The sequence below is a fragment of the Salmo trutta genome, chromosome 37 (genome assembly GCF_901001165.1).
Source record: "Salmo trutta chromosome 37, fSalTru1.1, whole genome shotgun sequence".
Taxonomy (NCBI): Eukaryota; Metazoa; Chordata; class Actinopteri; order Salmoniformes; family Salmonidae; genus Salmo; species Salmo trutta.
Window position 1 is genome coordinate 28,879,503 of NC_042993.1, and position 21,129 is coordinate 28,900,631.

At 44.8% G+C, this 21,129-nt stretch overlaps 2 protein-coding genes and 1 non-coding gene across 5 annotated transcripts; 2 read left to right on the forward strand and 1 right to left on the reverse strand.

Annotated features, from left to right (window-relative positions):
* Positions 1-38: 38 nt before the first annotated feature.
* LOC115177260 (protein THEMIS2) lies at positions 39-11,418 on the reverse strand. Of its 3 annotated transcripts, none has more exons than XM_029737873.1 (6): positions 11,220-11,418; positions 4,430-4,570; positions 3,771-4,213; positions 2,287-3,482; positions 850-964; positions 39-615 (listed from the first exon to the last, which is right to left on the reverse strand). In XM_029737873.1, exons 3-6 carry the CDS (start codon positions 4,171-4,173, stop codon positions 518-520), a joined length of 1,812 nt encoding a protein of 603 aa, XP_029593733.1. In that variant the 5' UTR covers positions 4,174-4,213; positions 4,430-4,570; positions 11,220-11,418; the 3' UTR covers positions 39-517. The 3 variants fall into 3 exon arrangements, with proteins under 3 accessions (XP_029593733.1, XP_029593731.1, XP_029593732.1); XM_029737871.1 differs by having other exon boundaries at positions 3,771-4,199; positions 11,220-11,417; XM_029737872.1 differs by lacking the exon at positions 11,220-11,418 and adding an exon at positions 8,079-8,348 and having other exon boundaries at positions 3,771-4,199.
* Positions 11,419-14,769: 3,351 nt separating this feature from the next.
* Positions 14,770-20,039, forward strand: LOC115177262 (nuclear inhibitor of protein phosphatase 1). Its single transcript, XM_029737876.1, has 7 exons — positions 14,770-14,929; positions 15,134-15,194; positions 15,970-16,123; positions 16,332-16,558; positions 16,842-16,986; positions 18,655-18,719; positions 19,204-20,039. Exons 1-7 carry the CDS (start codon positions 14,877-14,879, stop codon positions 19,555-19,557), a joined length of 1,059 nt encoding a protein of 352 aa, XP_029593736.1. The 5' UTR covers positions 14,770-14,876; the 3' UTR covers positions 19,558-20,039.
* On the forward strand, positions 15,571-15,734 carry LOC115177566 (small Cajal body-specific RNA 1). The gene has a single exon (XR_003872427.1).
* Positions 20,040-21,129: the final 1,090 nt, after the last annotated feature.

Genomic DNA, 21,129 nt, shown 5'->3' on the forward strand with positions numbered 1-21,129 from the left:
ATCATACAGTATTGATAACCAAAGCAATGATACATATGCGCCAGTAAAGCTTTTTATTGCAAATGAAGATCCCCACTGTTATCACTCCGGCTTTCTGATATTGACCTCCACTCTTTTAACAGTAAGGTCACTGACACTGCCAGACTAGCATCATTGAGTTTTAAAATGAGGGGGGAAATTTAGTTACATTTCATAATTTAGCAGTGTATTTTGTAACTGGACCTTAAACACCAATGGGCTATTATCATAAGCATTTGGGATAATCAGTTGGCAAGTGTTGCTTGTGATTGCAGCAATGTAGAGAAAATGAAAACCAAGTAACAAAATCTGGGTACAATAAGACATGTATCCTGTTTTTGCATAGTCCCATCTCAAAGTATTCACATTTACAGTGGCTGGCTATCAGTGCATAGTTCTGACATTCAGTTGTCTTGCACCCCATAGTCTAGTCTATTTTATGCAATGAGACTTGGTTACTTGAATAGTTAACCTTTTAATAGTAGTTCCTGTGGCTGGTTCAGTAAAGTAAAAAACTGTCCTGTGCCGGTTTCAACATGACGTCCACTTGCTCATAATCATGGTCGCTGCCCTCTGCTTGCATTTCATATTTCGGCGCTGTTGAAAGACAAGTTCATTTTAGGCTTACCGGATAATCTAGGTTTTGTGTGAAGTGGTCACCCAGTGCAAAAACATTTATCTAAACAAAGAATAAAACTACAAATAACAGTAAAATGTTTTATAAAAAGCTACACCAAATGCAGAGCGATGAATGGGATAGTTTTTGGCGTTGACTTTTACTTCCCTGATGTCATAGCTCACAAGTAATTTCCAATGTAGGACATACTGTACCTTTATTGTTGGGCTTGTGACTTCTAGACGTGACGTAAGTGTTTGGCTGAGCCTTTCCTGACTTGATACCTGTCATAGGCTTTCTTGGATTCAACGGAGGGGCGTCCATGATAGCCTTCACGACAACAGGAAAATGAAACTACCGTTATATTAGGAAGTGTACATGCTATGTTGAAAAAACAGGAACCACATACTTGCATGGGGCGAGGTTTCTCTGCATAATCAAATAGCATTTTCACATGATAACTGATGAGACTACAGTAACATGTGGGGTGTGTTGTGTGTAAATGTTATATAAGACATTGATTGAACAACCCAAGACCTTATTATATGAGGCAGCATTCTAGTCAAATCAAGTCACAGCTTATTCCACTTATTTAAAATGTATTTCACAATATCTCAACACACAACACACGTTTCCCCAGGTTCTGTGTTGTGGGTTTGTATGTGTGTTTATTTCAGGAAATAGCTTCCTGGATTCTAAGAAGCTGATTGGTCGGCCCCATCGCAGATTGGAGCTCTGACCCCTCCATCTCGTCAGGGGATACAGCTGTCTCTGCAATTACCAACTCCTTCTCCAGCTTGATAAAATCCAGTGTTCCTTTGTTAGATGAGAGCTTTTTATGTTCTGTGTTGATTGTTGTGGCGGTCAGTAAAGGTTTTGTGGATATTATTTTGTAGCCGCTCCTTCCGAGGTATGTGTATGCCAATAAGATTTAGTGTTTTTGATTATTGAAATTGTTCACTAGGTATTAGTAATTATTTTGTTAAATTTGTTCCTGGGGGGGAGGGGAAGGCACCTTGGGAGTGTTTAGGCAAGAGGCCTGCGGGCATACATAACCCCTAGTATTGAATCTGTCTATGCACACTAGGTAAGACCTGGGCGGACCACCCCCTGTATTTTGGTTAGCGCGCCAGGTGGTGCTAAAGGTTAGGTAAGTAGTGGGAAGGTAGGAGAGGGAACTAACTTTTACTTTCTTTGCTTTGGTTCCATCCAGCCCCTTTTCCCCACCTTACCGTGTGTAGGAGTAATAAATTCCCTGTAAACTGTATTTTTCTCTGCTTCTGTCATCCTTCCCCGCACCTATGATCACATACTTTTTTCACTCCACGGGGAGTTGAGATGTAGCGGGGTGTTGCGTTCCCTCCAAGAGGCGTACATAACAACACCTTACAAATACTTTAAAAAAAAGTTAAAACAGAAACAGCAGACATAGAGACAGTATAGTGACACAAAAAAAAACAAGATGATTTCACAGCTAAGACAATGAATGTGGGGGCTCCAAGGCAGAGTACAAGGGCAATACATGGGATGCAAGACAGTAGGCAGGACATGTAGGACAGTAAACGAGTCCAGCAAGACAGGAGTGACAACAGGACATGAGCAGTGCTATATCCTGCCTAGAAAGTACATAAGGTCTGAAAGGAAGAGCTTACCGGAGGCAGAGGAGCAGGGGGCCTGTGAGTCTTTTTGCTATCAAGACTTAGACCACTCAACAGGGAAAGGGTGCCACTTTTGTGTGGACGGCAGGGGGTGTCTGGTTGTGAGGGTGAAGGGGTTGCCTTTGAAGACTTTGAGCCTGACGATGGCTTTGATCTTGACGATGGCTTTGGTGGACGTGGTGGTGGGGGCTCATCTGATGCGGTGAGCTTTCGAAATTCGCAATAGAATGAGTCCGTCACCTCTGTAACTGTCTCCAGGTGATATTCTTGGGCCAAAGGCAAGGGGTCGTTAGTAAAGGACAAAGACATGTTAAGCCAGTGAGTGGGTATCTCAAAGCACCTCTCTGGCTTTCCTGGAAGGCTGGCCTGTACCATGGGCTGTATAGTAGTAGCCTCCAGCCTCAGGGATGAGAACCCCACCAGAGGATCTGTCTCCAGCTCTGCGTCACGGCTCGCCACCTTAACGTCCAACGGCAGAGCAAAGGCCTTGCCCAAGTCCTTCAGGCTGTACTTCTTGTTGTCCGTGAGCTCCTCCACAAAGTGGCTCTGCATGTACAGGGGCAAGTGGACCACCTCGCTCTCCTCCTTCTCTTCATCCTCCTCGTCATCGTCCACTTCTTGGAGACGTCTACATACAAGGACCTCCATGGTCTGGTTATTCTTCTCCTGGCTGGTTCTTCCACCGGGCAGCTTCACCTTCTCGCAGCGCAGCACCTCCAGCTGCTCGCCCACACTGAGCGCCAGAAACCCCTCCCTGTCCAGCTCCTCACTGTGCTGCGTCACCCTGACCTTGAGAAACAGTGCCCGGGTCGAGGCGACGTACAGCTCGTACACCGACTCAAACTCCCGCGGCCTCCGCCGCAGGCGTCCCCCGTAGCTCTGCGACACTAGGAAGTACTGGCGGGCATTGCGCCCCTTGATACCCGAAGCCAGAACCATGGCTGAGGAGCCACGCTTGTGAAGGACTAGAGGATGGCCCTTGTGTAGTTCAGCCAGCCAGGTACAGCGGAACAGAGGCTGGCCCTCATGGTGCTCCAGTATTTCAGCCATGGTGGGGAAGGCCTCGTCTGGCTGAGCAAATACCTCTGGCAGAGTGAGCGGGGTCACAAATGTCAAGTCTTGGGATTGCGTCGTCACGTCGACTACATCCACCTCCAAGCTGGAGGGGAATTTAACTATGTTCTTCCTCACTGTGAGAAAATTTGAGAAATTATGTTGAAGGGTGTAGACCCATACAGTAAAGTACTAAACTTGATGCTGAGCAGAACACAAAAACTAAGCTGAATGTTCAAAATGTACAATCCTGTAGTGCAATGATTTGTGAAAAAGAAATGCAGGCTACAGCTTGCCAATAGCTTTAATGATGTGCTCCTCAGCCAACACTTCTCTCAATTCTAGATTATAACGTGATAACTCAGTGTTTTTTCTTTGGCTAAGGAAGTATGCCGTTGGTTGACTCAGAACCAGGTTCTACTCACAGTGCATGATGGCCTGGACCTGGTATATGGGGCTGAAGACTAGCGATCCCCCGTGCTTGGTCTTCTTGATGAAGCGAAAGCGCCGGCAACAGAGGTGGGGCGAGGATATGATCTCCTGGAGGGTGTAGGTCTGGTCACTCTCACACTCATCGAACTCCCCACGACAGGAGAAGGGGACTAGCACTTCAGCCAACGCCCCCTGCTGGCCTCTGACTTGACAGCGGACGCAGCTCTCCTCACCCCCGTCTTGCTGCTCGATGTACAGCATGGTCACGGCCATCCCGGCGCCGAGGGTGAAATTCTCGAAAGTCAGCTCACGTCGGCTGGTGAAGGTGAAGGGAAAGCAGGTGTCCAGGCCTACAGGCCTCAGGCTCACCATCTCCTCCACTGTGCTGTATGGCATCTCCTCTGGAACCAGCTTGAACAGATCTGAGAGGGAGAGTCTGCAATGAGCCCATGAATAACACAGCATTGATCAAGGGATTTTATTAGAATTGATTAAACATATTATCATGGTTAATAAAGAATTGGGGGCTCACTTACATAGAATTACTACAACTGCCATTCTTGGTAGAGTCAATCATCTTTGCTAGGTGGACCAGAGGTTTTTCTATTTCTAGCCCTGGCTAAGCGCATTTGTTGAAAACCGTAAGCCTCACCTGCATGGTTGAGGGGCAGCTGAAACTTCTCATTGTTGCTGATGTCCTCACAGCTGACAGACAGGAGCTCGATGTCGATGACCTTCACCAGGTCCCCCGTGGATAGGCACACCTCGTTTCCCGACAGCTCATAAACAGACCCTATAAAGCATCAACACACCACAATTTCAGCTCTGATGACAATGCCATGCAGCAACATGCACGTACAGTACTTGTTGATTATATTTGTTTTTATCAGAGGTGATTACTCAATAATACTGTCCCATTATAAAGCATGCCTGAACGGATGGAAATAGATCTTAATATATACAGTACACAGTATTAACTTCTCTGTTCTAGGAACATCACTCATGAAACTTTGTACACTCATTTTTTCCCCATTTCCTTATTTGTCTGCGGCAACATTTCAAGGTAGTCTATTGACTGACCGTGCATCCATATAACCAAGCATATTATCTATTAACCTTTGAACATGTGATATTACATACACTCTATGTGTTTATTTAGACTGAAGCAAAACGTTTCATGAGGCGACAGTACAGAATGTCACCTTTTGTTTGAGGGTATTTTCATACATATCTGTTTTACTGTTTAGAAAGGAAAGCACTTTATATATCTAGTCCTCCCATTTGAAGGTGTCATACAGTATTTAGACATTCACTTATATGAGTATTGAAGTACTCAAAAATGCGGTATTTCAATCCCATATTACTAGCACGCAATGACTACATCAAGCTTGTGACTACAAACTTGTTGGATGCATTTGCCGTTTATTTTCGTTGTGTTACGGATGATGTTGTGCCCAATAGAAGTCAAATGAAAGTTTATTGGTCGCCTATACAGTTTTCCAGATGTTATTGCAGGTGCAGTAAAACAGTGCAGCAATATCAAGCAATACAATAACAATACGCACATAATCCGAAAGTAAAATAAAATGACAAGGAATTAAGACATCAGAACGATTTTCAGAGTCCGGAATATAAATATATACACAACTGTTCCAAAGGTTGGGGTCACTTAGAAATGAGCTTGTAATCGAACACACAAATGCTGATGCTCCAGATACTAAACTAGTCTAAAGAAGGCCAGGTTTATTTCTTCTTTAATCAGCACAACAGTTTTCAGCTGTGCTAACATAATTGCAAAAGTGTTTTCGAATGATCAATTAGCCTTTTAAAATTATAAAGTTGGATTAGCTAACACAACGTGACATTGGAACACAGGAGTGATGGTTACTGATATTGGGCCTCTGTACGCTGTGGCGTACAGCAGGTCAGCCACCAGGGGGAGACTCGTCGAGGCCTGGTGACAGACGGTGTCGTCCTAGTGGGTCTCGTCCAAGTGGGACGAGATTGTCCGCTGTTCGCAACCCTGTGGGGGCACGAGCTGAGGAAGAAGGTACGAGCCGGCCGAAGACAAGAGCGAGAATGATCCATCGCCTGTGCGGCCCGGAAGCATACGGTTGACCAACATGTTTCTACAGGTCCGGAGTCGGAGGAGGTGCCGGAACCCGACCCCCCCTGGGGAACCATGGGAGGAAGAGCCCAGCCTCCCCCTCCTCGATTTCGAGGGGCCAGTCGAGACACCCGCGGGGGGCCAACTGAGGGGACAATTCGGCACGGCCAGTGGGAGGATCCTAACTTGAAAGCTGCCGCAGCCCAAGTGATAGCGGTGGATGGACAGCTACTTCTGGGGGTGAGTGACTGGTGATACCCCCATTTCCAGATCAAGAATAACCTTTTGTATCAGGTGTCGCGCCAACAGGGGGAACTTCGAGAGGTATTGTTGCTGCCCCGACGGTACGTGGGAACCGTTCTTCAGCTGGCCCACACCCACCTGTTGGGGGTGCACCTGGGAATTTAGAAGACCCAGGAACAGGTTGCCGCCCGGTTCCACTGGCCCAGGATGAGGAGGGCTGTGGAAGACTACTGTCGCAGCTGCCCGGAGTGTCAAATGACTGCCCCAAAGGCCCAGGCAGTGCTGGGCGCGCTCAGACAAGCCGGGTTGACCGCGAACCCCACGAAATGCAAACTAGGTTTCGAGGAGGGCCTTTCCCAATCGGTCGATGAGCTCGTCCACCCTCGGCATGGGGTAGGCGTTGAATGAGCTTATTTCGTTCACACCCCGGAAATCATTACAGAAGCGGAGGCTACCGTCCAGTTTGGGCACCAACACGATGGGGCTGCACCATGCACTGTGAGACTCTTCAATGACCCCCATCCTCAGCACAGCCTCCACTTCTTGTTTCACAGTCTTCTTTCGGGCTTCCGGAATCCGATATGGCCTCTTTCGTACCGTTTCCCCGGGCTGGGTACGGATGTGGTGTTCAATGAGGGTCGTGCGGCCCGGCTTCTCGGAGAACACTGCCGTGTTCCGATCAACAAGCTCCCTGAGCTCTTGTTTCTGGGCCGGGTCGAGGTCCTTGTTGCTCGGGACCACCACTGGTACCGTTGGCGTCCTTGGTCCCGACCATAACACGGCCAAGGCTGTCCTCTTGTGCCACTTCTTCAACAAGTTCACGTGGTAAATCTGTTGAGGTTTCCGTCTTTCCGATTGCCGTACGCGGTAATTGACAAGTCCCAGCTTCTCGATCACCTCGTATGGCCCGTGTAATGTTGCCAGGAACTTACTTTCGGCCGTGGGGATTAAGACCAACACCCTGTCTCCCACCTGGAATTCTCGGGGCTGGCCTCCCGAATTGTAGACCTGGTCTTGGGCGCGTTGGGCCTTCTCCATATGTTCCCTCATGACTGGCCATACGGCTGTCATCCACTCCCTCATCGTCTCCACGTGCTCTACCACGCTGCGTAATGGGGTCAGTTGGGCTTCCCACACCTCCTGGCGAGGTCCAATAGGTCGCGTGACCTCCTCCCATAGAGGAGTTCGAAAGGGGAAAACCCCATGGAGGACTGGGGTACTTCTCGGCTTGAGAACATTAGGTGGGGTAGTAGCTGGTCACAGTTCTTCCCGTCCTGCTCGATGACCTTCCGCAGCATTTGCTTGAGCGTTTTATTGAAGCGCTCAATGAGCCCATCCGTCTGCGGGTGAAAAACAGAGGTCCGGATCTGCTTGATCTGCAGGAGGGCACACAACTCTTTCATTAGGCGGGACATAATCAGGAAGGTGGGTGGGGAAGGAACAAATTAAATTAACAACTGGTTCTCTCAGGTCAGCCAATCACTAACCTCCCTGGACACAACAGCCATCCCTGATTTTTTACGTTCCCTGCAGCCTCTCCCAGAAATCCAGCCCTTGGAGAACAACGTGTGTGTGATCAAAACCAACAAAGCCCCTGGCCCCTACAGTGTGCCACAGCAGATCCTATGAGAATTTGCCTGCGAGTTGAGTCAACCCATCAGTGACATCCTCAAAACATCATTCTAGTGAGGTGAATTCCTCTTCCAGTGGAAAGAAGCCACGGTCGTGCTCATCCCCACCAGCTACTGCCTATATCCCTGACACCACAACTATCAAAAGTTCCTGTGACCTTCGCTGCCACCTGGATGAAGGAAGACATAAAACCCAACATAGACCCCAGACAGTTTGGAAGCAGACCCCAAAGATCATTGACTTACGCTCTCGTTAGCCTTTTGGACTATACAAACAGTCATACATCCCATCCACCATAACCACCCTCATCACCACTTACTTCTCCAAGGCATTTGACAAAATCGACCACACCATCGCCATTGAACGGCTGATGCAACTGGATGTCAGACCTGCCCTCACAGCAGGGCTCGTCAGTTTTGTGAACAACACTCTGGCAGGAGCTGAAGGGAGGTGTGGCTCAAGGAACTCCTCTGTGTCCTCTCATCTTCCTTGCAGTCATAGACGGTGCAGCCCAGGATGTTGAGAGTAGGTGGAAGTACGTTGATGATTTCAGTCTGGCCCACACATGCACAATGGGAAAAATCTGCACACCAAAGCAGGCCCTGGACAGCTTTGACTCATGGGTTCAGGCAAGACAAATGTCACTGAACTCTGCCAGGTGCAAGGTCCTATCAGTGGCCCTCACTAGAAATCCACCTGTCCCGTGCCCTCTCCAGTTCGAGGGGCAGGGCTGCATAGGAGCTCAAAGTATCTAATAGTGTGACGATTCTAGGGTTAATGTTACAGAAGGATTTACAATGGGGTAAGCAGGTTGTTACAGTTTTTTTCAAACGCTTTGGTGCATTTTTTACAAGTATGTGGTACATTTTCACAACACTTAGTACAAAACTCAAAACAGTGTTGCAGATGACAGGGAGAGGAGAGGGGAGTGGTTATTGAGGGGAGATATATTGCATCCCGCTGGCTCCACCCCCCAAGCCTTATATGGACTTCCTGCCCCAACGAGGCAAGGCTGTCGTTCGTTAAGCCAGGGAGTGCTTGGGGATAAAGGAGGAAGCAGCCTGCACAAAGGAGCAGAGAATTGTGTGTTATGAAGAGTGGGAGAAGAGAAAACAATATCAGTGAGATTACCCTGTTTGTGTACCGAACTGAATTGGCTGAGGACCTGAGTTTTGGGATTCCCCCTGGAGAATGGAACAGACAACGAGAAAGGCTTGTGAACTGGGAAGTAATTGGTGAATTCCCCCTTCTTTCTCTGTGCACTAAAATCCCGAGTAAACTCCCCTTTGCATTCTAGTTGTGTTACTGGTGCATGTTGTGTTATTGAACATGGTGACTTTGAAACCCCACACCCTTGAGCCTGCTACAACAGATTATCAAAAAGGCCGTTTCAAAACTCAAAGCACAATTCCAAATGACAGAGTACAACACAAAATCATAGTCACTCTTTTCACTAACATTCAATCAGTGTTTCATCTAGAAATACATGTGAATATTAAGAATCTGCCTTTTGCAATGCTCACATTACTTTTAATATGATAGTCTTATTTGTTAATATACCTTAAACTATTACTTAATCCAACTGCTCTTATTCGATAATCACTTAACCTTTTTGTAAACCTATAGATTTTAAACTGGTTTGTCTACCATATACAGATTTGGAGAACTACAGAATTCCAATGTATGTTTGTAAAATGTAAAGATATAAAGTATGATGTACACTGAGTGTACAAAACATGAAGGAAACCTGCTTTTTCCATGATCTAGACTGACCAGGTGAATCCAAGTGAAAGCTATGATCCCTTATTGATGTCACTTGTTAAATCCACTTCGGTGTAAGGGAGGAGACAGGTTAAAGAAGGATTTTTAAGCCTTGAGGCAATTGAGACATGGATTGTGTATGTGTGCCATTCAGAGGGTGAATCGGCAAGACAAAATATTTAAATGTCTTTAAACGGGGTATGGTAATAGGTGCTAGGCACACCGGTTTGTGTCAAGAACTGCAATACTGCTGGGTTTTTCACGCTCAACAGTTTCCCATATGTATCAAGAATGGTCCTAGGACAGACGCTACGCGCTTCAGCACTGGGCGGTCCCATTTTGTGAGCTTGTGTGGCCTACCACTCCGCAGCTGAGCCGATGTTGCTCCTACATGTTTCCACTTCACAATGACAGCGTTTAAAGTTGACTAGGGCAGAAATTTGACGAACTGACTTGTTGGAAAGGTGGCATCCTATGACGGTGTCACAGAGCTCTTCAGCAAGGCCATTCTCCTGCTAATGTTTGTCTTTGGCGATTGCATGGCTGTGTGCTCAATTTTATATGCCTGTTAGCAACGAGTGTGGCTGAAATAGCCGAATCCACTAATTTGAATTGGTGTCCACATACATTTGTATATATAGTGTATCTTGCATTTTTTGCTATAGGATCAACTGGTTGTTAAAACAACTAAATTGAGAATGTATCATGATGTTGAGTTTTGGTGATTAAACCAATGTTTTCATGATATTTCACATTTCAAAGTTATATTTTGGCTGAATGGTTGTGTGGTGAAAGATGTTTCCAAACAAAATGAATGCACAATGAAAGGTTTTGAATGTAAGACTGGCTGTGTTACAAGTGTTACCAGTTTGGAGTTTTTTTACTAAGAGTTAAAAAAAATCACCACATACTTGTGAAAATAGCAACAAATCGATTGAAAAGCAATGTAAAACGGTTTATTTTAGCAAAGTTGGAAGATAATGTTTGTAAGAAGGCCATTGTAGGCCAAAATGTAATCTTTTAACTTTGCTAAAATAAAACATATAATTTTTAATGGTGAGCTTTTCTTTCTATGATGATCAAATTTTTTGGTTGCACCGTTGGTTACGCGCTCGCCACTTATTTTCACATCAGTCTAGACCTATGTCAGGCTTGGATTCGCAATACCAAAACGATTCATTCACGATTATCCATAATCCTGGTAGCATCCACATTAATATAGAAGTGTTCAGAAACATATGGTACTCTTATTTACAATAAAAGTGACTCCAAAATGACACGATACATCATTTACTATTCATTTCTACTGGGCACAACATAATCTGAAACACAGCCAAAGAAAACTGCAAATGCATGCTAGGACTATTTAATCTAATACTACACCTTTGACTACTTTAATACACATATCTGTTTTACCATTTAGAAATTACAGTATCTAGTCCCTCCATTTGAAGGTGTCGTTTATTTGGACAAATGTAATTATATGTATATGAAAATACCCTCAGTTGTAAATACGACATTCTGTACTGTTGCCTAATTATGAGACTTTTGTTCTACTTCTGTTTGTGTATGTCAGAATTGAGTATAAAAAACTGCCACTGACTGTTAATCGGTAAGCTTGTCTGTCTCATTTCAGGCAATGTAAAAATAAGTTTGCCCACACATGGAGTTTATGTAAGAAAGTATGAAAAAGTCCTACCTTGAAAGTATACACCAGAGCAAACCTGTAGAATCCGTGGCAGACAAGTTTGATCCAAGGATGCAATTAATTCTTGCAGGGACATAACTACTTCAGTGCCTGCCATCACTGCAGTGCAGAACCCGATGTTGTGCTGTCTAGGCTCAACTGTGGTTCCAAGAGAGGTGCCACTGATCTAACAGTTGAAAGCAACGATTGTATGAGGAAGTAGGCAACCAGATATTTTCAAGTAAAATTAACCCCTGCCCTGTGATACTAGCTTGTGTTGCCAATAAAGATAGGTGAACTTGGCTTTTACTTCTTTATTGTTCGCTTATTTTATGCAGCCATAAACATTTTATTATTTGCCTACAATCAAAAAATGAAGCTTACAACTCACCATGTTTACTATGGAAAATTGATAGTTCCTAGCAGTACAGCATTGCATTGTGGATTTTTTTTATTCTATTCATGTTGTTCTCTGTATGTGAAAATGTATATTTTTGTATAGATTTCTCATTATCAGCAAACTGCCCCTCAGGAATAATAAATATTATATACCTACACCATAGCAGTCCAAAGGTCTAATTAAAATACATTCTGCAAAATTGTATGGTCTGTGATAAATGGGAAGCTACATGAACATGTACCAAAATTAAATGTGTTTCTGCAACTTCCTACAATTTTCAGTCTATAAATGACATATAAAACAAGGAGGATGTTGCTCTAGTAGTCTATGTTCTTCTGTCCAGTGGCTTTTCAATAAAAAATAGTCTATTCTATTGACTAATCTTAAAGCTATTCAATCTGATTCAAGTGAATGAGCGATAGTGAAAGCTAGGCATAATAACTGCATGCGTTAGTGCGTGTATGTTCACAGATCATAGTTGCCATTACATTTCAGTAGGTAACCTTTATTTCTAGGGTCGAATCAAGTCACTGCCTCATTGCCTGCATCCGTAATGGGTCTTCGACCAAACGACCACCCCTCATCACTGTCAAACGCTCCCTAAAACACTTCCGCGAGCAGGCCTATCTAATCGACCTGGCCGGGGTATCCTGGAATGACATTGACCTCATCCCGTCAGTAGATAATGCCTGGCTATTCTTTAAAAGTGCCTTCCTCACCATCTTAAATAATCATGCCCCACTCAAAAAATGTTGAACTAGGAATAGATATAGTCCTTGGTTCACTCCAGACCTGTCTGCCCTTGACCAGCACAAAAACATCCTGTGGCGTTCTGCATTAGCATCGAATAGCCCCCGTGATATGTAACTTTCAGGGAAGTTAGGAACCAATAGACACAGGCAGTTAGAAAAGCTAAGGCTAGCTTTTTCAAACAGAAATTTGCATCCTGTAGTACTAACTCAAAAAAGTTCTGGGACACTGTAAAGTCCATGGAGAATAAGAGCACCTCCTCCCAGCTGCCCACTGCTCTGAGGCTAGGAAACACTGTTACCACCGATAAATCCACCATAATTGAGAATTTCAATAAGCATTTCTCTACGGCTGGCCATGCTTTCCACCTGGCTACCCCTACCCCGGTCAACTGCCCGGCACCCTCCACAGCAACCCGACAAAGCCCCCACCATTTCTCCTTCACCCAAATCCAGATAGCTGATGTTCTGAAAGAGCTGCAAAATCTGGACCCATACAAATCAGCCGGGCTAGACAATCTGGACCCTCTCTTTCTAAAATTATCTGCCGAAATTGTTGCAACCCCTATTACTAGCCTGTTCAACCTCTCTTTCGTATTGTCTGAGATTCCCAAAGTTTGGAAAGCTGCCGCGGTCATCCCCCTCTTCAAAGGGGGTGACACTCTAGACCCAAACTGCTACAGACCTATATCTATCATACCCTGTCTTTCTAAGGTCTTCGAAAGCCAAGTTAACAAACAGATTACGACCATTTAGAATCCCACCGTACCTTCTCCGCTATGCAATCTGGTTTCAGAGCTGGTCATGGGTGCACCTCAGCCACGCTCAAGGTCCTAAACATCATCATAACCGCCATCGATAAGAGACATTACTGTGCAGCCGTATTCATCGACCTGGCCAAGGCTTTCGACTCTGTCAATCACCACATTCTTATTGGCAGACTCGACAGCCTTGGTTTCTCTAATGATTGCCTCGCCTGGTTTACCAACTACTTCTCTGATAGAGTTCAGTGTGTTAAATCGGAGGGCCTGTTGTCCGGACCTCTGGCAGTCTCAATGGGTGTGCCACAGGGTTCAATTCTCGGGCCGACTCTCTTCTCTGTATACATCAATGAGTTGCTCTTGCTGCTGGTGATTCTCTGATCCACCTCTACGCAGATGACACCATTCTGTATACTTCTGGCCCCTCTTTGGACACTGTGTTAACTAACCTCCAGACGAGCTTCAATGCCATACAACTCTCCTTCCGTGGCCTCCAACTGCTCTTAAACGCAAGTAAAACTAAATGCATGCTATTCAATCGATCACTGCCCGCACCTGCTCGCCCGTCCAGCATCACTACTCTGGACGGCTCTGACTTAGAATACGTGGACAACTACAAATACCTGGGTGTCTGGTTAGACTGTAAACTCTCCTTCCAGACTCACATTAAGCATCTCCAATTCAAAATTAAATCTAGAATCGGTTTCCTATATCGCAACAAAGCACTCATGCTGCCAAACATACCCTCGTAAAACTGACCATCCTACCAATCCTCGACTTCGGTGATGTCATCTATAAAATAGCCTCCAACACTCTACTCAACAAACTGGATGCAGTCTATCACAGTGCCATCCGTTTTGTCACCCAAGCCCCATACACTACCCACCATTGCGACCTGTACGCTCTCGTTGGTTCGCCCTCGCTTCATACTCGTCGCCAAACCCACTGGCTACAGGTTATCTACAAGTCTCTGCTAGGTAAAGCCCCGCCTTATCTCAGCTCGCTGGTCACCATAGCAGCACCCACTCGTAGCATGCGCTCCTGCAGGTATATCTCACTGGTCACCCCCAAAGGCAATTCCTCCTTTGGTCAATGACTGAAACGAACTGCAAAAATCTCTGAAGCTGGAGACATATCTCCCTCACTAGCTTTAAGCACCAGCTGTCAGAGCAGCTCACAGATCACTGCACCTGTATATAGTCCATCTGTAAACAGCCCATCTATCTACCTACCTCATCCCCATACTGTATTTGTTTATTTATCTTGCTCCTTTGCACCCCAGTATCTCTACTTGCACATTCATCTTCTGCACATCAACCATTCCAGTGTTTAATTGCTATATTGTAATTACTTCGCCACCATGGCCTATTTATTGCCTTAACTTACCTCATTTGCACTCACTGTATATAGACTTTTTGTTCTTTTGTTCTACTGTATTATGTATGTTTTGTTTATTCCATGTGTAACTCTGTGTTGTTGTATGTGTCGAATTGCTATGCTTTATCTTGGCCAGGTCGCAGTTGTAAATGAGAACTTGTTCTCAACTAGCCTACCTGGTTAAATAAAGGTGAAATAAAATACAATTTAAATAAAGTCATTGTAGACAATTGAATGTATTACTTTCTTTTCGTCCATTTGGGCAGAGACAGAGAGATTTGGCTGTCAACAGATTAACCCCCCCCCCTAAAACTACAATTCCCAAACCAAGGGAGCATTTTACCCAGCATTCAACGGGTTTGTGAATGGATAATGCTGCAAGATGGCGACAAATGCAACTGCTACAAACTTACCATCTTTTGATTGTCCAACATGGTGAGAAAATGCATTTACCGAGATATTTACGTTGTACAAAGACATCAAGTGCATGCAGATTCACAAAACAGCATTACTTTTTTATTTATTTTGTAGCTGAAAACGTATGTATTCCTTTTAGCCACGTCTTATTAGCTAACACATGCTAGCTAGCTGATACATTTACATTGAATGGTGTGCTTAGCTTTTGGTCCTTCTTTTCAGGGCAGGCAAGCCCCCTCCAGGACTCCATTTGGACGTGATGAAAGGTGACAAAATGGTCGAGGTAAGAGGTTGGGGCTTCACGGGGCAAACATTTGAACTGCCTGTCTGTATTAGCCACACTCAAACAAGGGTCGATATTCTGTATTGTTCCTTAGAATATGGCTAATATCTTGCATAATAGATCATCCATCACGCAACTGATGGGTTTGCTTACATTCTGTACTGACCAACTGTACCAGCTTTATCAAAAGCTGTGATAGAGAACCATATGTGGTCCTACGTGATGTAGTTTACCCGTAAATGTCTATAGTCTAGACTGTCTACTTCAGTATAGTATTCACAATATACAATATAGTCTACTTCAGTCTGTATACTTCAGTATAGGTAGCTAGGTGTCATGGTGTACTTAACTAAATAAACAAATTGATCATACATGCGTGCACCAGATACGGACCCGACTGTCCTCAGCACCAGTGCACACTGGTGTCTGAGTTCTGTGACTGTTGGGTTTTAAAAAAAGGTGCTACAGAGACATCAGCCCTGATATTTAAGCTCATGAGTGTGAAGGTGCACTCTTGAGTTATGGCTCAGAGGCACAGTGCTTTAAACTGTTTCTTTCAGCTGGAAAGGATTTCATTCAATGTTATCAGTGTTGTTAGCTTGGGTGTCTGTTTCTAATCTCTTGCCGACTCCTTATGGAATTGTCTTGCTAAAACAGCTAAAGCGTGAGAATGAGTGATGAGTTGGCAAGAAAGCAGAAGTATATCTGGGACCTGGCTATGAGGTTGTGACATGTATTTTCTCATATCTGTTGTTATGATGGTGAATCCTTGTAGAAACTGATCATTGACGAGAAAAAGTACTACTTATTCGGGAGGAACCCGGACATGTGTGACTTCACCATCGACCACCAGTCATGTTCACGCGTGCATGCTGCCCTGGTCTACCACAAGCACCTGAAGAGGGTGTTCCTTATTGATAACAACAGCAGTAAGTGAACTGTCTTGTACATCAGTGTTAAATAGTGTATCTTACTGCAGCTAGTAAAAGGACTCAAAATGTAACCGTTGCATTGTCTTAGAGGAGTGCACTGTAGAATAAAGGCTATGCAGCTATTATGTTTTGACTTTACTTCACTTTTTATAAATTACATCCCTACATGATATGTGGACTTGAAGGTTGTAAATTACGTTCTCAGCGCATGGTACCTTCCTGGGACACATCCGCCTGGAGCCCAATAAGCCTCAGCAGGTCCCCATAGACTCCACCATGTCGTTTGGAGCGTCCACGCGAGCCTACACCATCCGGGAGAAACCTCAGAGCCAGCAAGGAACCAATGCCGCCACGGGGGACACCAAGGCCGGGGAGGACGAGGAGGGGTCTAAGGGCCTCTTAGGATTACCAGAGGAGGAGACCGAGCTAGAGGTGTGTCTCTGTGTGTCTTCAGTAGTTGTCGACTAGGGCATTTGTCTGGACATGCTGGTAAGGAGGGTGTGTACTATTACCACAGTAGATACACTTTGTAAAGGAGGACATGGTGAGTTATCTTTTGTTCTGTCAGTGTCTTTAGTGGGGTTTTTTAGCTCTCGCTGTTTCCAATTCTGTGTGTTTAGACAAGGCTATTCCTATTAAGCACTCGAGTGTATTAACTTTGTTTCACATCTCCTTTCCGAAACATTCATCCATCCCCTTGTCTGGGCTGTGACAGAACCTGACAGAGTTCAACACGGCCCACAACAAGCGCATCTCCACCCTGACCATCGAGGAGGGCAACCTAGAGATCCAGAGACCCAAGAGGAAGAGGCGGAACTCCAGAGTCACCTTCAACGAGGACGATGAGGTCATCAACCCGGGTAAGCTCATTCTTCAACCCCATTGGCCTAGCACCAGTATCCCAGTGCTGTTGAAGTATTGGTTCTTTATATTTGTAGTTGAAGAAAAAGTGTTTCTGTGCCTGTCTTCATATTTCACTAAGTGTCTGAGAGAGTTTTTTATTTTATGATTTAAAATAAAATATTGATCCTAGTTGAACACTCTTTCTTTGAGATGCTTTGTAAACATGGACCCTGATTTACAGTACCAGTCAAAAGTTTGGACACCTACTCATTCAAGGGCATTCTCTCAACCAGCTTCACCTAGAATGCTCTTCCAACAGTCTTGACGTAGTTCCCACATATGCTGAGCACTTGGCTGCTTTTCCTTCACTCTGCGGTTCAACTCATCCCAATTGGGTTGGGGTTGGATGATTGTGGAGGCCAGGTCATCTGATGCAGTATTCCATCACTCTCCTTCTTGGTCACATAGCCCTTACACAGCCTGGAGGTGTGTTGCCTCATTGTCCTGTTGAAAAACAAATGATAGTCCCAATAAGAGCAAAACAGATAGGATGGCATCTCGCTGCAGAATTCTAAATATCACTGACAGTGTCACCAGGAAAGCAACTCCACGCCATCACACCTCCTCCGTGCTTCACGGTGGGAACCACACATGCGGAGATCATCCGTTCACCTACTCTGCTTCTCACAAAGACACGGTGGTTGGAACCACAGATCTCACATTTGGACTCATCAGACCAAAAGTAAGATTTCCACCCGTCTAATGTCCATTGCTCGTGTTTCTTGGCCCAAGCAAGTCTCTTCTTCTTATTGGTGTCCTTTTAGTAGTGGTTTCTTTGCATCAATTTGACCATGAAGGCCTGATTCACACAGTCTCCTCTGAACAGTTGATGTTGGGATGTGTCTCTTGAACTCTGAAGCATTTATTTGGGCTGCAATTTCTGAGCCTGGTAACTCTAATTAACTTGTCCTCTGCAGCAGAGGTAACTCTGGGTCTTCCTTTCTTGTGGCGGTCCTCATGAGAGCCAGTTTCATCATAGCGCTTGATGGTTTTTGCGACTGCACTTGAAGAAACGTTCAAAGTTCTTGATATTTTCCGCATTGACTGACCTTCATCTCTTAAAGTAATGGACTGTCGTTTCTCTTTGCTTATTTGAGCTGTTCTTGCCATAAGATGGACTTGGTCTTTTACCCAATAGGGTTCTTCTGTATACTACCCCTACCTTGTCACAACACAACTGATTGACTTAAACACATTAAGAAGGAAAGAAATTCCACAAATGTACTTTTAACAAGGCACACCTGTTAATTGAAATGCATTCCAGGGGACTACCTCGTGAAGCTGGTTGAGAGAATGCCAAAAGCTGTCATTTAGGCAAAGGGTGGCTATTTGAAGAGTCTCAAATAGAAAATATTTATTTGATTTCACACATTTTTTGGTTACTACAAAATTCCCTGTGTTATTTCGTAGTTTTCATTTCTTCACTGTTATTCTACAATGCAGAAAACAGTAAAAAAAGAAAGGGAAAAACCCTGGAAATGAGTAGGTGTCAATTTTTGACTGGTACTATAAGTAATTACGTAAACTGAGGTTGGGTGAAAATAAGGAAATGTGTGCCAATCTAAAACCTGTTGCATCACTCATGTAATGCATGCGGTAACTCAGTGCTTCTTGAAACCTTACAGAGGACATTGATCCCTCAGTGGGGCGCTTCAGGAACATGGTGCAGACTGCTGTCGTCCCTATAAAGGTAAGCCTGGGTTATGTCCATAGTAAGCCACTAAAGTGCATCTGTTGCATGAGGTGTAAAGATTTTATTTTTTTATTTTACCTTTATTTAACTAGGCAACTCAGTTAAGAACAAATTCTTATTTTCAATGACGGCCTAGGAACAGTGGGTTAATTCTGTCATTCTGCCTTGTTCAGGGGCAGAATGACAGATTTGTACCTTGTCAGCTCGGGGAATTGAACTTGTAACCTTTCGGTTACTAGTCCAATGCTCTAACCACTAGGCTACGCTGCCCCCCCCCCCCCCCCCCCCCCCAACTTAAAAAAAATATATAAATAAATAAAGGTCAGTTATATATATATATATATATATATCATTTTTATACAGTCACATTTCAATTTAAGGAAGCCTATAATTAAGAAAATTGCAATGATATCCCAGAAACAAACACTATACATAGCCTACAGATGAGTTACTACTCAGTCTTTTGTCATTTCCACTCTAGAAACAGAAAATGGAGAGGCACGGCTCACTTAGTATGGACGACGTTGTTACGAGGCGCATCCACAACTACACCTTCGGCGGCGGCCTTTACGGGGACCTGCCACCCACCAGCCACGAAGGCCACCCTGCCGGGGCCCCGAGCGGAGCCACTATCCTGGGGGGTCTCCCTCTGCCCTTCCCCAACCCGGCCCCAGAGGTGAACCTGGCCCCGGATGCCCCCCAGCCACCTGTCACCCTCAACCCTGTCCCCGTCACAGGCCCCTATCCCTCCGAGGTCCTCAACGAGCCCCGCAAGAAAAAGTATGCCAAAGAGGCATGGCCAGGCAAGAAGCCCACCCCCTCCCTACTAATCTAACCCTCTCCCTACACTACGGCTCTTTCTCAATTCGTCTTTCCTCTGTTCTTTACCTTCTCTCATGCATTGTAGAAGATCCAAGGTCTCTCCTCTTGGACCTTCTCCAATGTATTTTGAGGCGAGGAGAGAGGACACAAGGAATCCAGGAAAGCCGAATTGGGAAAGAGCCGTTGTGGTGGAGGCAGGGCTGACTCTCAGGGTATGGGCGGAGACATCAGGGACCATGACCCGTTGGAGGCGGATCGATTTTACTTATAAGACTGTTTTGGGGATTTTATAGTTTTGTCAATGTTTTCTACGTTACTTCCTCATTCTCCTAAAGATTATCCGAAAGTCTTCAGTACTACATTCCATGAAGACAGGAACACCACTCCTTCGGGGGAGATGAATGTTTGATGCGTTTTACAAATGAAGTCATATTAAAAAGGCAGTACTTGGCAGACCAAGTCAGTTGGTCAGGTAAGAGTAACTTGTGGCATAAATCGGTGTCCCTTATTTTACCTCTGATTGATAGTCGGGCATCGTGCAGGGAAACAAACACGAAGCGGATGTAACTTAGGAAAACAGCCCTTATGTTGGAAACAAACATCATGTTCTCATCCAGATTCACATGGATTTATTTTCCATGCTACAGCAACCAATATTACAGCAGGTTTTTAAAGGGCCTGCTCCGTGTTATCATTTTTGCTATGGGAAAAACATTGCGATACTGGTATCACAGCCTAATCGTTATATGGTTGGTCACTGTGAGTTCCATATTACGATCTCCACTTCCTTCTATAAGGTGTTGATATTTGTTTGAAGTCAATCTTTGGACGTAGTATTTTTTTTGCTCACTGTAAACATGCGTATACAGTGCATTCGGAAAGTATTCAGACCCCTTGAATTTTTTCCACATTTTGTTACTTTACAGCATTATTCTGAAATAGATGAGAAAAACAACAATTTCATCCATCTACCCACAATACTCCATGTCGAAGCAAAAACAGGTTTTTAGACATTTTAGCTAAGTTATTAAAAATATAATGCTGAAATATCACATTTACATAAGTATTCAGACCCTTTACCCAGTACTTTGTTGAAGCACCTTTGGCAGCGATTACAGCCTCGAGTCTTGGGTATGACGCTACAAGCTTGGCAGACCTTTATTTAGGGAGTTTCTCCCATTCTTCTCTGCAGATCCTCTCAAGCTCTGTCAGGTTGGATGGGGACTGTTGCTCCACAGCTATTTTCAGGTCTCTCCAGAGATGTTTGTTCGGGTTCAAGTCCGGGCTCTGGTGGGGCCACTCAAGGACATTCAGAGACTTGTCCTGAAGCCACTCCTGCGTTATCTTGGCTGTGTGCTTAGGGTCGTTGTTCTGTTGGAAGGTGAACCTTCACCCCAGACTGAGGTCCTGAGTGCTCTGGAGCAGGTTTTCTTTAAGGATCTCTCTGTACTTTGCTCCGTTCATCCTAGACTAGTCTCCCAGTCCCTGCTGCTAAAACGTATCCCTCCAGCATGATGCTGCCACCACCATGCTTCACCGTAGGGATGGTGCCAGGTTTCCTCCAGATGTGACACTTGGCATTCAG

Coding starts and splice junctions, on each gene's coding strand:
- LOC115177260 (XM_029737871.1), bottom strand. CDS start 11,325: ATGGCAGGCACTGAAGTAGTTATGTCCCTGCAAGAATTAATTGCATCC. Junction 4,571..11,219: donor CTCTGGTGTATACTTTCAAG/GTAGGACTTTTT, acceptor GATGCTTTATAG/GGTCTGTTTATGAGCTGTCG. Junction 4,200..4,429: donor GCTGCCCCTCAACCATGCAG/GTGAGGCTTACG, acceptor TCTCCCTCTCAG/ATCTGTTCAAGCTGGTTCCA.
- LOC115177262 (XM_029737876.1), top strand. CDS start 14,877: ATGGCGACAAATGCAACTGCTACAAACTTACCATCTTTTGATTGTCCA. Junction 15,195..15,969: donor AAGGTGACAAAATGGTCGAG/GTAAGAGGTTGG, acceptor GAATCCTTGTAG/AAACTGATCATTGACGAGAA. Junction 16,124..16,331: donor CCTTATTGATAACAACAGCA/GTAAGTGAACTG, acceptor TTACGTTCTCAG/CGCATGGTACCTTCCTGGGA.